At 39.9% G+C, this 16,465-nt stretch overlaps 1 protein-coding gene across 1 annotated transcript in view; it reads right to left on the bottom strand.

Moving 5' to 3' along the window:
* Window positions 1-16,465, bottom strand: part of LOC6045571 (semaphorin-5A) — a 300,750-nt gene that overhangs the window by 199,271 nt on the left and 85,014 nt on the right. Inside the window, exon 3 of the mRNA XM_038264905.1 lies at window positions 3,066-3,165. Within this exon, the coding sequence (XP_038120833.1) occupies window positions 3,066-3,165 (100 nt within the window). The remainder of the gene's footprint in view (window positions 1-3,065; window positions 3,166-16,465) is intronic.

Genomic DNA, 16,465 nt, shown 5'->3' with positions numbered 1-16,465 from the left:
ATCCGGACAACTTTTCCATCAAAATATTTGAGATCCGGCTTCAAAAAAGTCTATAAATAACACTTAAGTGCTCATAACTTTTGATGGGGTAGTCAGATCTTCAATCTTTTTTACGCGTTGGAAAGGTCTTTCAAATACCTTTCTAATAATATATAGCATGACAAAAACCACCCTTTTTACAATCTTCCGAAGTTTAGCTAAAACCGTTTTTTCAGCATAACTTTTGAAGTACTTTTCTAAACTTGATAATATTAACTAGGGTCTTGTAGGACACCAAGACGGATCGAATGAGACCAAAACGTTCCAAATCGGTTCAGCCAGTCCGGAGATAATCGAGAAGTTCATTTTTCGAGTGATTTTAAAGCCTTTCCTCATTGAGGTGAGGAAGGCAAAAACCATGAAAATTCTAAAATGAATAATACGATATTTTGTGAAAACTCTAGTATTTTCTAGTAAATTCTTTAATCAATTAATTTTTTAAATAAATTATTTTGTCGTTTGATTGAATTATTGCAAATTGTGAAAAATCTTTATTTTCAAAAAAAAAAAAAAACATATTTAACAGAACTTTTCAAATAACTACATTTATCAAAACCAAAAAAATGTTTCTGAGAAGATTATGTTTTCCTTTTAAGAATCTATTTTAATTTAGTTTTTACGAGATTCCTAAGGCTGGTACAAATTTTATTTAAAGTTTTTGTCCCCCCCCCCTTCAAAGTAGGCCCGAAAAATCAGGGGGCAAAAAAATATTTTTTCAAAAAACTTCAATATTTTTATGAAGGTTTAAGTGCAATTAGTTAAAATCAATTTAAAATGAATTCCCCTGCGTTTAGAATCATTTTTAGCATGTTTGGATTGATTTAAAAATCTTTTGATTTTTTGAAAAATTTCGATATCTACTATCGCTAAAGTTTTTTTTTCGCTTAAATTTTTGTTTTCGACAAATTTTACATTTTTTGAAAACTTTTATGTCAAAACAACTGAACTAGTGTAAAATACATTTTAAAACACTTTTTGCATGCAAATGTTGAAACTATGGCATGTTATTTTAATATTTTTTTTTTATTTTTGCCCCCTTGGCTCCAGCCAGAGCCGAGGGACAAAAACTTTTAAAAATAGTTGCATCGGCCTAATAACAGCTTGGATGTTTAGAAAATATCTTTGAGCCAATTTTTCTGTCGATTTTTTTAAAGGGCCAATTAAAAAACTGTTTTTGAGGATATAATCATAAAACTAGACATAACTGTTTACTAATATTTTTATTTCTAAAACGCACCCCGTATCGTCAAATGGGGTGAACCGGGACTTTAGTCTGAATAGGGAAAGCAGTTTTAGAGGATTCGAAAGCTTGAAATTTGAAAAATGATGCGTTATGTTTGGTATCCTCTGTCTGTTCTATCCGATACTAGTCAAAAATATCCAAATCTTTTGCAGTAACAAGGCTCAAACATTCGTCCCAACTTGCCTCATTTGTCCTGATTCAACCCAGATTACAGTAGATCTTAAAAATAAGAATTAGAATATTTTGAATGTTTTTAGAATTAATAAGCTATTGTTGGCATAACCCTTCGTCAATCAGTTACTAAAATACTTTTTTGATTATTGATACTCATTTTCGAATGTTTAGAGATTAATAGTTTTGGTTGAATCCCTTAGGTCATCATGAATTTTTAAATAAAAGATAAATTGACAAACGTTTAACAATAATAAAACTTGACAACCCTTAGCTAACAGGGTATTTATTTAGCAGTGACAAGTACTCATCCCTTAGCTCATCATTGCATTTTTTTTCTTCAAAAAAAAAATGATATCCAGCTACACTTAAATCATAAAATTTCACTTTCAGTTTAATCCAACCTTTATCCAGCAAAAAAAAAGAGAAGATAAAAAAAATGCAAAATGCGCCCAATACCAGACACATGGCCTCATCGATAACCTGTTTCGAGGCTGCTTTCATGGGGGATTAGCTCAATCTGGACTCCAACTGAGCTGGCCCAGCCAAATCTGGCTTGCCAGTGCTGTGATATGGGCTTTGAGATGATGACCGTGAAATTGGGGAGGTTGTTAAGATTTCGGGTGGCGTAATCTCGGCGGGAGGTTACGTAATCGTGCTGGTTTGGGATTAGATCTATTTTTGTGTTGTAATTTTTTGTAGGATTGGTAATTTTAAAGAAAATTAAGGCATTTTAAAAAGTTTGGAGTAAGTCTCCAAAATGCTAATAAAACAAATTAATCAACTTTATCGAGGCAACCTTAAAAATAAATGGCCATTATTAAAACAGCATTAATATTCCAACTTCAGCTGACCTCTATAATGAACCTTAATTTCCGTGCAGATTGCGTGACTACTTTCTTTTTTGCTGACTTCGAACGCAAAGAAATTTAAAATTTCTTGTTTTTCAAGCTTGTTAACTTTCAGGATCCTCTTGAGGAATCAAATTCAAAAAATCCTAAAAAAAATCATGTTATTGAATTTTTGTTCAGAAAAATTCTCACGCAAAAAATCATTCATGGACACTTTTTCAAAAAGAAAAAAGAGCGAAAAAACTCCTCTTTCCCTTGATTAAGTGCGACCATTAAGAGTTATGATGTGAGTGCGCCCCGGTCTGAAAAGTATAATTTTACAACCCCAAAATGGCAGTAATTTTCACCTGCTCCCTTCTGCCTTAATCTGAAGGGTTTTCCCCCGTTCCCGAGATTGCGGAACCTTGTAATGATGATTATGAAGATCACATATATGTGGCCAATTTACTGTTTCGAGGGAGAAAAATGCCAATTAAGAGGCTCCTTAAGTGCGTGGCTTTTTGGGACCTTAATGTCGTTTCTCCCGGGAGAAATTTAACCTTTCTTTTTACGATGGTGGGGGAAATGCGATCCCCCTCTCGTGGGTATGATTTATACTAACGACACTAAATTGGGCTTTATTAATTTTTGGATAAGGGAGGGAACTTTAAAGGTTGACCGACCAGTGTTGCCAAATTATATTTTTTTTTTATTTTCGATGTGTTATTAAATATAAAAAATCATCTATTTCTATAATTTAAGCCTCCCCTTAGGTAGCTTACCTTGCACCGACGATGACCTGGTCCCGTGCGACGTCGAACAGCAGCCGCGAAAATGACGTAACGTTGACATCGGTGAACCGATCCGACGTTGGTAGCAAATCTGCAAGGTAGAAAAAAGAAGAAGAGAAGGAAGAATCCATCATTAATCAAGCGATCAACTTTCTGGATGAAATTTTACGCTCCGCGATCGATTTGTGGAGAAGCTAGCTTGTGTGATGCAATCGACGAACCCAAAACTCGAACGTCGTCGAACGTCGTCCTACGCGCGCAATAATCTATCACCAGTGTGGTATGATTTACAGCTTGCAACTGTAGTAACTTGTTACGGTAGGAACCTGTTAGTTGGACAGAATTAATCTAAATGGCTTCTCATTTTCCACAGTTCTTGAAAACTCAAAACCCAAAACATTTTGAGGACTTGGAGTTGGCAAAGCTTGATCAAAATTGAGATTGGCGTTCAATTTTAATTGTAGTGGTTGTTGAAGTCGGAGTTGAGACTGTAATCAACAAATGTTCAGAAGCCGAAGTTGGAACACTTTAAGGAGTCAGAGCCGTCAAATTCTGAGAACTTCAGATTTGTATGGGAGATGTGTTCAGAGTTGAATTCGGAGTCTATTGAGTAGATAGTTTGTTGGGTGTGTGTGTTTCCAGTTCATTTCCAGCTGGCCGGCAGCGAAATTATGGAAAAGTATAATTTGTATCAGAATTGAATTATGCTGGTACAAGTTATCTTAGTCCCAAGTATCAGGCGATGATAGCCTTCGTGATGCTTCCAATAAACTATTTTAGAATGGCAGAGAACCTAGCGGACAAATTTGATGTTACTCTGCAAGGTACAAGTTGGAATCCCATCCGATTCAAGTCGTTTTTGTTCATATTCTATGTGTCCAATTCCTGAGTCAGAATATTGAATAAAACCAAAAAAAAACTCCGTGCATTGTTGTCGCTCTTCATATGAAAGAAGTTTCAATCTTGTCATGCTCTCTTGTCACTCTCTGAAAATTGATGTAAGTGTGACAACTGGCCAAAGGGATTACAGGTCAGAACGCGTTTGACGCACGTACAAGTTTGACTACCGTCAGGGTTGTTAAAATATCAAAATATCAGCTCTCAGAAACTACAATAATCCCGCCTGAATATTCATGCCTCAAATACAACTGCTTTTCTCTCCCTATTGAAACTCTCAGTGCCGAATATAGCCGAACACGTTTTCGTGTTAACACACTCGCGATTGACATTTGCCTTTTCTCTCTCATTCCCGCTTGCACGACTATCCAACCCTCACAGCGTTTAATCATAAAAGCCGGCACAAAACCAATTTCTGCAAGCGCAGTTTTATGGGACGTCATGCGTGGTTGGCTTCTAATAGCCATCTCGCGTTCTCTCATTGCAGTTTTCGGAGAGATTGAGAGACTCAACAGTGAGAGCGCATAGTCGAGGAAAAGAGGAGGAGTGATAGAGAGAGAATGATATCGGTGGGAATTACGAGACACAAGAAGAGATCTCACAAGCTATAGTGACAGCCGCTATACTCTCGGATATTTTTGGTGTAGAGATATTGCGCAATTCTCACTAACTTGGACTTCGCACTAAATAATTGCTATCGATCGCACTATTCCGGCTTGTCATGCTGCCTTGAGAAATTTTAATTTTCTCAAAAAATGATCATAGCGAGCCGATGTTGCTCACCTGTCAATTGCAATTTTAAAGTGCGAATGTCCAGTTTGGTGGAAACTGCGACTGGAAATGTAAATAAACAACTGCTGGTTGCCTAGTTTTTGGAAATTTTGTTGTCAAAAGTGCGAGAGAAAAGTGCGGGCCAAATCCAAGTTACAGTGCAAGGATCAATAATCAATTGACAGCTTTTCTATCACTTTTTTGCGACACTGACTACCGTAAACATTTGTAATTATAACTCGGGACTCCAGCAACCAACTTGGTCAGACAAACCAAACGTGTTTGTTATGGTTAACATTGCGTGCTCTAGATTTTGTTTATTCAAGGTCAAACATTAAAACGCGTTTTTCTCGAAGCGTCAAAATGGCGGGTGCGACAAGATAGCACGACAGCGTCGAAATCTTGAAAAGTTGGAGTCGAAGTCAGACAAGTTTCCTTTTTTTTTGCATGTTATAATCGCAGTAGAAGCTGAAAGAATCGCTACTGTTTGACTGGGTGACTCCGACTTCAGCGCTCGAAAAGTACCCGACTTCTGAAGATTTAGCGACTTCGACTCTGTCGAGTTTGCCAACTCCGACTCCGACTCCAACTCTGGGTTCTCAGAAGAATCCGACTCAACCGACACAGCCCCGCTATTTGAAGACCCGAGTCTAAGTCGACTAAAACCAGAACAATTTGAGTAGCTTATTTGCAACAACTTTGTCTGAGACTCGCTGTCGGAGTCGCAATCGTTGGCGTCGAGTCTTTTTCTGAAGGCTGGAGTCGGAATTGGAATTTTCACAAATTGGAGTCGGAGTTGAAGTCAACAAATCCTGACAAGCCAGAGTCGGATTCGACCAACTATAAATAATTTGTTGGAAGTTGGAATCAGAGTTGGTGGCGTTGAGTATTGTTGGAGAGCTAGAGTTGAAGTCAACAAAGACGTTTGGAATCCGAATGAGTAATTTCGGAACTTGTGAGAACCAAGTGTTAAAGTCGGGTTCAGAGTAGTTAGATCCTGATAAAACCGTGTCAGGCTCGTGGTCAGATTCGAACAGTTTTCAACAATGTTGTGCGGGATTTGTTTTTGGAGTTGGAGTCGGTTCTTTATGGAAGGTTGGAGTCCAAGTCGGAATTTTGAATTGAGTCTTTTGGAAACTCGGAGTCGTAGTAGAAGCCAACATATCGTTAGAAGCCGGCTTCGAGGTCAACCAATTATCTTATTGGAATCAAAAATTGACAAAAAATTGATGGTGAAGTTGGTACTAGAGTTGGGACTTTATGGAGAGCTCGACGTCGGAATAAAAGTCGACAAATTTTGTACAATCAAAGTCAGAATCGGAGCTTGTGATGTCGGAACTTATAAGAATCAAGTGTCATTTTTGGAGTTTGAGTTGTGAAATTCTGAGAAAATACCGATCGATTTATGGTCAAAGTCGGATAATTTTAAACATTTTTCTATGAATCTTGTTATTGGAGTCTGAGTTGGTCCTGCAGTCTGATTTTTCAAGAGAATAAGAGTCGGAATCTTAATCATAGTTAACAAACTATCAGAAACCAGAGCAGCAGTCAGAGTTGGTGAAGTCTAAAATTTTTGAGGTCCTAGAGACCTAAGAAGATAGATTTGGAGTCAAAAAATTGGTTTGAATCGTAGTGAACATAGGAAAAATATGCCCATTTTAAGCCTAATAAGCGGCCGTGTTTGAATGATGCTGGATAATCTGGATTGTTCCTAGAAATTCACTAAAACCAAGTACACCAACGAGTAGAGCAACTTTTTGTGAACATTTCTGTTTATTTTCACTTTTATTAAAATTTATGCTATTCCTTTTACAAGCATTTAAAAAAAATATTTAAAAAATGCATTGTAATCAGTCGAGTGCATTGGGCCACGCCCATTTTTCTATTTTCAACTTAGTTCTTTTTTTCTTCCATCGCTCTTTTGGGTCTGCTTAGTACTGCCAAAATTGGTGAAATTTTAAGCGAACACTCACGAAAAGTAGCATTCATAGCGAAAGTTTCCTGGCAGCACTTGCTCACTCTAACAGGCGCTGCACCAGCATGTTGGTGGTGTTGGTGGCCACCCTTTGTTCTTTATTTGCCTTCGCTTCTCGCTCGGTTTTCTTCAGCCTTCGATTGGGATGGATATTCAAAATTGAAACGTCAAAAAACTTAGCGTGTTTGTTTTTTTGATGGTGCTTGCTAATTATTTACATTTTTCGGGATTATTTTTCAAGTGAATGACTAACTAATGATAGAAAGAACATGTTGCCGGTAGTTGGAAGCAATTTTATATCTTAAGCGTTTTGAAATCGTTAGCGCAAGTGAAAAGAAATTGATGGCAACTTTTATTAAGCAGTTAACCTCTGATCTTGCGTGTGGATGTGTGTGCCACCAAAATGATGAGAAATGGTCTCGCAAAATAGAAATTATGATCAAAAGTGCATTAAATTTGATCTTTTGGCCAGTAAATGCCATACATTTTGCAAAACGGATCTCCCTATTGAGTCAAGTCTTGCAAGGAGAGCTTAAGTCAAAGTCGGATTGTAGTCCACAAAAATTTTCAGAATCCAGGATAAGATTGGATTTTTATGAAGTCAAATCCAGAGAAGCTGAAGTGGGAGCTAGATTTCGAGTCGACTAATTTTCAACAATTTTGCATGTGATTTGTTAGCTGAAATCGAAAACAGAGTTGGTAAAGTTGGGATATTAAGAGCAGGAGTTAGAATCAGAACCTATAAATCTTTAGGAATTGGAGTCAGAACTTTTTAAAGACCCGGAGACGCAGATGGATCAAGCAATTTTCAACAATGTTGTATGGAAAGTCGAGACACATGTGATTTAGTATATTTTTTACTTTTCTCATTTTCAAACTAGTGCCTTTTTTCAATAGAAAAAAGTGACTGTCAAACTAGCAGCGCCCATCTGTACCATCAATCCAGCAACATCAAGCTATAAAACAGAGGAATCCGGATTCGCCAAAAATGGCGGTCCGATTTCTAGGGGCGGAATGCCACCGCCACCCTCGGTTTGACGCGCGCTCGGTTAAGGCGGAGTATCATTTGCAATGTAAATTTTTTGTCACCAACCGCCAAAAACGCTGTGGCCTCGGAAGATATGCTCAAACCGCTTGGACGGCGCAGATGGCGTTTCGCGTGCGAGGTTTATTTGCGCAATAAATTAAGATGGATAATTTTTTCGCACCTTGATAAGGTGGGTTTTTTTTACGGTGAGGTGCGTTCTGTGGGTTAGGTTGTGAGATAACTTAATTTTTTGAACGTTGAGCACTAGGTGTAAGCAGGATTGGTTTGACCTTGACTGTAACACACTAGCACTAAAAACAAGAGTTACTAGGTTGAAAATGTTGTAACTTAGTTCGACAAAACTGATTGTTTTGAATTTCTTCCTAATATCATCAAGATCTAACCAGTTCATCAAACCACAACTCCGGAAGCGTTACCGTTTTCCAGCTACTTCATCAATCCCCCTAAAGGGAGTGAATAATGCAGCTTGCCGCGGTTCGTTAGACCCATATCGTGAGCTATGAATCAGACGAGACTTTCAAAATAATGCGCCATTGTTCGAACGGGTGAAGTGAACGTGCGCCATGAACTTCGGAAGCTACCAAACCCAACTCTCCATAAATAAATCCACCCTCATCAGCTACGGTATTCCCCCAGCATCCCGGTGTGAGCGGAATCACACAAAAAAAAAACAAGAGCATAACTCACGGTTCTATGAACAAACAATGGCCCTTTAGTGGTTTGCATATAAAAAAAAAAACGCCAAGAATAAGTGCAAACACGCTGGCCGCCACGGCGAAGGGTTCACAATTTAAATAAATTGATAAAATCTTACATAATGTGCGCGCGGTTTAACCCGTGCAAATAATGGTTTTGGAATCTGGACCGAGTACGTGTACAAACATTGAGAAGGGATTTATGTTATCACTGGGCTCGTTGAAGGACTGCACAGTATGGAACGAAGGAGTGTTCCTCGGCGGCGATTGTCTTGGGGGGCAAACAACAGCTGCAGCTGTTGTTATGAAAAGAAGCATTGAGGTGGTTTTAAAAGGTGTTTTTTGAGATTTTTCAAAGTGTCTTAGATAAGTTATTCAAAATTCAATGCGATTTATTTATTTATTTTTCACGGTATTAAGCTTTTTTTTTTGATATTTTACTATACTTACCATTTTTAATGACTCTGAAAATCGACTTTTTTAGAATGCTTGTAGACTAAGGTGCCCAGAATATTGTACGGGAAAAATCAAAAAATGCATGGAAAACCCAATTTCTTACGGTTTGGTCTGCACGATGTGCTGCTTCTATCCAAATATTCCGAAAAGTGAGATTCTTACTGGATATTTCATGCTCTACAACTTTGTAAAACATTTCAAAGATGTAAAACTCAATCCTGAAAAGTTATTAGCGATTTAAAAAAGTCATTTTTGTATGAAAACCATTTTTTCACCAACTTTAGGCTCGGGTATCAATGGGTTAACCTCAACCAATTTCGCTCAAAATTTACACAAAAAAACCGTTTTCCGCGTGTGGAGCAAGGCGTCATTTTTTCTGGGCACCCTACACGGAGAAAAAAGAGTTCCCAAAATCGTGAACAAGCGTTCATGAAAATGGGAACCTCGAACAAAGTGTTCAAATTCCATGGTACGATTTTGAAAAACGTACCATGAAATTTGAACACTTTGTTCGCGGTTCCTATTTTCATGAACGCTTGTTCACGATTTTGGGAACTCTTTTTTCTCCGTGTATTGTAGACCCCCCACGTATTAAAATACAGAATTTCCCCATGGCCGAAATAATAAGACCCGTATTTTTTGTTCGGCATTTAGGGTGACCTACGTCATGTTAGGGTGGTCCAAAAAATGCTAAACATACCTCCACGCCATTTCAACCGAATGAAATGTGATTGATTGGAGAGAAAAATAGTTTGGAGTTCAAAAAATCTAGCCTTACTTTTGAAATGTTCGTATGAAAACTTTAAATGAACACGCCGTTTGCGGCAATATGAAGAACACGTAAAAAGTCACTTTTTTCAGAATGTTTGACGGTATTAAAATTTGTGTTACTTAATGACGAAAATTTTCGTGGAGGATTGCTGTATATATTACTGACTCACATTTGAAAACTGAAAAAAAAATGCTTTTGTTTTGTGCTAAGATCTGTCAGCCTTGCGTTGAGTTATGGCCACTTAGGTGAAACGTTTTAAACGGCGGATCTTAGTACTTTTGATGATTTAAACCAGGGGTGACCCCATACTTTGCCCGCGGACCAAACGTGGCCCGCGAGGTGATTTTTTGTGGCCCGCGGGCTTCATTTGAATGATCATGTAAAATGGCCCGTTGACCACTTGTAAAGTGATTTTACTTTTTTTCAAAATTAAGGTTGATTTTAAACTCTTTATGGGTATTTTTTTAATTTTTTTTAATCTAAAACTAATGATTTATCATTATTGTGATCCCCATTTTAGGACACAACTATAACGATCAAAATGTTTAATAATTAAAACAAATTCACACGTTTCAATGTGAGTAAAACTAGTAAGGCCGTTGCAAATATTTTTCAAAGTTTATGTCGCCCCCCCTTCAAATTTGGTCTGAAAAATCAGAGGGGAAAAAAATTCCCAAAATCTTCAAAATTTCCATGAAAATATAAATCCAATCTGGCGTAGGCCACACAAAGTCCATGCACTATTATGGAAAAAAAAAGTTTGTTCAATGGTGTTTAGAAAAAATGTTACGTTAAAAATTCTCAGTTTAAATTCCGGGGAGACTTTGATAGTCATTGTTTTTCTTGTTAAAATCATATTTAAGATGTTCAAACTTTGTTTTTACGTTAAATGTACCATCACTAGTGTAGCTGATATAGTTTTTAAGAAAAAGAATCATTGTGTTTAATTAGTGAACTAAGTTTATAAGCTTTTTAACAAAAAAATATAAATTTAAGTTTGTTCGGATGGGTTTTGCAGAGATGTAGTCCTGTGTGCGGTCGAATTCCAAGTGATTTTATTTTTGTACTTATTCCCCGATCATACCTATCGTAATTGTCCTAACCTACGGCGGAAACACCTAAACGCAGCCCACCGCTACCAATTCATTGTGGTAGGGCTGCGCCGAGATGATTTGCATTCCTAATCAAAAACAATTATTGTTATTCAACAACAATTCGTGTTACTACAAACATCCTGCCCCTAGTTGACTAGGTCAACTCCTTTAATCACTTTCTGCTTCATCAGTCTCCTTGAACCGAGCTTCTGACAATTTTACAGTTCGGGCTGGCTTGTCGGGAGCTGTATCTGGTGCTGGGCTGGGTTTTCTAATTTGCTGCTCTCGGTTTCGATTGGCAGCAGGCATACCTCTGCTGCGGCACGCCGGTAAGTTCCCCTTGTGGTGCGGACGTCGACCACCCTGCACCTGCCGTCTCTGCCCGGATGTGTGGCGGTTATTCGTCCGATGTTCCATTGCAACGGCGGAAGGTTCTCTTGTTTCAACAAAACTAACTCGCCGACCTGAGGGTTTCGAGTGCCTTGGTGCCATTTTGGACGTTGATGCAAATGATGAACGTAATCCCGAGTCCATCGTTTCCAAAAATCTTGGACGGTACGCCGCATTTCCTGGAATCGATTCAATCGGTTAATACTCAACTCTGACACGTTTGGTTCTGGGAGGGAGAATAGCGGTTCTCCAATAATCAGGTGTCCAGGAGTCAATGCGCTTAAATCATCAGCATCATTTGTAAGCGGCGTTAATGGCCGAGAATTTAAAATACCCTCTATTTGAGTCACACATGTGGTAACTTCGTCGAGGCGCAACGACTTATTTCCTAAAATTCGCTTAAAATGGTGCTTAAAGGATTTTACACCAGCCTCCCATAATCCTCCAAAATGAGGAGAGCGTGGAGGAATGTGATGGAATGTAATTCCTTGAGCCAAACAGAAATTGTTCCACATCTCAGTTTGAAACTGAGCAATATATTGATTTCGAAGTTCTTTAAGTTCACGATCTGCTCCTTTAAATGTGGTTGCATTATCACAGTGCAGTGTGAGCAAACGTCCTCTGCGCGCAATCAATCTCTTGATTGCATTTATGCAGGCCTGTGATGATAAATCTGGTACCAACTCCAAATGAATCGCCTTTGATACCATGCAAATGAAACATGCAACATACATTTTTAATGCAGCGCCTCTTCCGATCAAGGGCCGAACTAAAAAGGGACCGCAATAATCTAATCCACAGTTCGCGAAGACGCGAGCTGGTGTAATTCTTACTGTAGGTAATGGGGCCATAATTTGCACCCTTTTTCTAGGGTTACATCGAAAACATTGCACACATTGGTACGCAATATTTCGCACCAGCTTTCTTCCGTGTAAAGGCCAAAATCTCTGGCGCAAAGTAGCTAGCATTAAAGTTGGCCCACCATGCAAGGTTTGGAGATGAATAGAGCGAGCGATTAATTTAGTCAAGGGGTGATCATCATGCAACAAAATCGGACACCGTGTGTCAAATGGAGCAGACAGTTTTTCTAATCTACCCTTAATTCTAATTAATCCAAATTCATCTAGGAATAGATCCAAACCCTTTATTAGCGATTTAAAGTTGAGTTCGGTTTGCGTACAGTCTTCTGCCTTACATTTTTCCAGCAACTTCAATTCGTGTGGAAAAGAATAAGATTGCGCTAAGCGAATTAAAGTCTTGAGAGCGTTATCAATTTCTCTCGGTTGTATTTTTCCCAGACTTTGTCCCTTAGACCGTTCTCGAAGAATGGTGCAAAATCTTAAACAGTAAACTGTCACTTTTAATAGTTTTGCCAATTCAGAGAATTTTGTAAAGATTTCTTCGGGCTCGCTTTGAACTAGCGCCGTAAAAGAGCAACTATTGGTCTGCGTTCCGATTCGACAACGCTCAATACTGATTTGTCAAACTTGGTTGCGGGCCAGGATTCGATTGATTCACAAATAAAATCCGGTCCGTGTACGTGTAATTTGTCGTTTAATATTTCGATTGGAAGAATTCCCCTTGACAGTCTATCAGCAGGATTTAGATGTGTTGGGACGTGTCGTAAAGTGTGTCCTTTCATGAGTCTTTGTATTTCCGCAATCCTATTTGACACAAATACCTTCCAGATTGCTGGTGGTGTTTGTATCCATTGTAATACCACCGACGAATCGGTCCAGAACACAACTGGAGCTACAAACTCTGTGGTGGTTATTATCGTATCTATTAACTGGCAACCTAACAAAACGCACACAGCTCAAGGCGGGTAATGTCGTGTTCTCGTAATGGTGCGACTCGAGACTTCGTGCTGAGTAAATTGCTATACGACTTATGTTGGTCCTTTGACACCACATAGACAGAGCATCCGTAGCCTCTTTCGGAAGCATCGCAAAAACAATGCAACATAAACTTTCTCGATACCACCACTCTCCGTGGTACTCGGAATTCCAAAAGATATGGCAACTGATCTCTGAATGTGTGCCAAGATTTGGCAAGCCCTTCGGGAAGTTCTTGATCCCATGCGAACTTTTCATACCACAACCCTTGAACAAACATTTTTGCCCACACGACTACTGACCCAATTAGACCGCAAGGGTCAAATAGCTGGGCCATCTCTGAGGCAACGATGCGTTTGGTGATTTTGTCCAACGCAGACAACTTGGGAATTTTAAATCCGAAGCTATCTTCGTGTGGATTCCAAAACAATCCAAGCGTTTTAATTGTATTGGAGCGATCGATTTCGATCTCGTGGGGCATCTCCACCAGGTCTGTTGGTATTTGTTGCAGAACTCGGCGATCGTTTGAACACCATTTTCTCAAATTAAATCCGCCAGACTGTAACAGTTGCCGAAGTTGTACAGTTGCTTCGATTGCTTCTTTCAGACTGTCTCTTCCTGCTAGAGTGTCGTCCACGTATGTGTGATTTTTCAAAATGTGAGCCCCTAAGGGATAGCGATGCCCTTCATCATCAGCTAACTTATTTAGAACTCTAGCAGCCTGGAAAGGAGCGCAGGCAGTTCCATACGTGACCGTTTTTAACTGATAAGTTTCCAAAGGTGATTGCGTATTTGTACGCCAAACAATTTTAGCAATTTTCGATCTTCTGGATGAATCCAAATTTGCCTGAACATTTTTTCAATGTCGGCAATAAAAACATATTTTGGCAATCTAAAATTCAAAACAGTCGACAATAGTGTAGGCTGAACTGTCGGGCCCGAGTACAGTATTTCATTCAATGATAGTTGATTGCAACCTTTAACGGATGCATCAAAAACGACGCGAGTTTTAGTAGTTGTACTATCCGGTCGCCGAATGGCGTGATGAGGCAAATAAAATTCTTCTTTACCTGTACGTAAGCCCGGTTCCAAGTGTCCGAGTTCAGCATATTCGTCCATAAATCGCAGGTAGTCGTCGCGAAGCTGCTGGTCGTATCCAAATCTGCGCTCGTTAGCCAGGAACCGACGCTGGGCTAGATTATACGAGTCACCGAGAAAAGGTCTTCGATCTTCGCGGATTGGTAACCGTACCACGTAACGCCCGTCATCCCGACGCGAAACCGTGCGATTAAAGTGATCCTCACACCACCTATCGTCTAGCGACAGCGCTCGACCGCGGTCAAAGTCGTCCACTTGCCAGAATCGCTCTAGGATGGCATCCAGCCCGCTGGCACTGCTGATTATGCACAGCGATGGGTTTGCTCCACGCCCCGCGTACATCCCTGACACGATATGTCCAAACACAGTTTCCTGTAAGAGTGGATATCCAACATTTATTTTACATTGCTGGCTAAGCAATAACGAGAAGAAGAGTTCGGCCCCGAGTAAAATGTCCACACCCGCACTAATGTTAAATTTCGGATCAGCCAATTTTACGTCACGCGGAACCTGCCAGTCGCGAATATCGATATTCTGGCTCGGTAAAATTGCCGGAATTTTGGCAATAATGAGGCAAACGACCGACGTTTCGAAAGCGCGAGTCCGCGAGCGAAGCTTCACAGTGACCGATTCCGTAACACGCACTTTACCCGGACCGATTCCCGCGACTTCTGTATTTGTCTTGGTCCGCCGTAATCGTAACTTGGTGGCGACCGCTTCCGATATAAAATTGCACTGAGAACAACTATCTAACACCACGCGCGCGAAGTGATTCGTCCCGTCACGATCTTCTACCCGCACGATTGCGGTTGCGAGGAAAACCTCTGTCTTTGCCCGCGACGTGTCCAGAACTCCCGATGAGTCTTCTGCTGCACGGTTAGCTGATCTAATCTTGTGCTGTTCGTTGTAGTGGTTCTGTGCAGGTTTCCCTTCGCTGAGAATTGCCGAATAAGCCGAGTAGTTTGTGTGGCTTGGGGTTTGGTTGGACTGAGCTACATGTGCAAAGGGGTTTCTATTGTCCCAGGGACAAAAGAATCAATAGTATTGGGGTGTCGAGCCCCGACACTCCCCATCAAATGAGGAGGACAATACATTTGTGTTTGTACTTGTGGATTTTCTACCTGTTGCCCAAACGCTGTAAATGTAGTTCGCTGATTGCTGTTGTAACTATTACCATCGACAGCTGGCGGTAGATGCAATAGGGTGTGGTGCCTTTGTCCACAAGATTTGCAGTTAGAGGAGTTGCAGTTCTTGGCGAGGTGATGTCCACGTAAACAGTTGATACACAGTTTGTACTTTTTGGCGATATTAAAGCAATGTCTTGGTGAAAGTTTGTTAAACTGATCGCACTCATACAAATAATGAGCTGCTTTGCACATCGGACATTTGTGCGCTGCCTCAGCGATCATAAAGTTGTTTGTGGACCTTGATTTTACTACGATCTTGGTCTCTTGTGTAGCTGTCGGTGTGTGAGACATTTTTACTGACTGTAAGGTACGCGCTTGTTTGCGAATAAATGTGACTAAAGCGTCGAAATCAGGACGTTCGCCTTCTTTGCAATCTTTTTCCCACTCTTTCAATGTAGTAGTATCTAAACGTCTGCTCAAAGCTTCAACTAGTACAGAGTTCCAATGTTCTTCTGTTTTTTCTAGCTTATTAAGTATGCTGACGTGACGATCGAATTGATCAGCGAGGTCCATCAACAGAGCAGAAGACTCTTTTTTAATTGGTGCTATCGCAAATAAAGCAGAAATGTGTCTTTTGATCAAAAAGTTAGTATCGTTGTGTCGCTTTTCAACTAATTTCCACCCGATATTATAACCTTCCGTCGACATCTCAAGATTGGCTACGGACGAATGAGCCTCACCAATTAGTGCATCTTTTAAATAGTGCAACTTTTGGATAGCTGTTAGATTTGGGTTTGCATGAATGAGTGATTTAAATGTGTCACGAAATTCGATCCACAATTCCGGATTCCCGTCGAACTTGGGAATTTGGATCTCGGGCAGACGTACCGATTGCGAAACGATGCTCGCCGAATTTGAAGCCACGCGAGTGGGCTCCGTATTTACCGATAGATTCGGTAACTTACTAACAAGTAGTGCTTTTAATTCAACGTATTTGTTTTGAAATACTAATCGTTCTTCAGAAATTTCTTCACCCGAAAGGTCCTCTAGAAGCTCTATTTCTTCTTGTACCTCCGAGTACTGCTTCCAAAGCTCATCAAGCATTTCGATTCTAATTGCTAGTTGATTTGCTTGGTCGGCCGTGTAATTGGCCTCGAATACTTTGATTTGTTCCGCTGAACCTAGGATCGTGGCCATCCGCCTCTTCAATTCTTTTAACTTGACGGAATTGCT

This window comes from Culex quinquefasciatus, chromosome 3, assembly GCF_015732765.1.
Source record: "Culex quinquefasciatus strain JHB chromosome 3, VPISU_Cqui_1.0_pri_paternal, whole genome shotgun sequence".
NCBI classification, from domain to species: domain Eukaryota; kingdom Metazoa; phylum Arthropoda; class Insecta; order Diptera; family Culicidae; genus Culex; species Culex quinquefasciatus.
The sequence above is the reverse complement of the archived record's forward strand: the minus strand, read 5'-3'. Positions and strand labels throughout refer to the sequence as shown.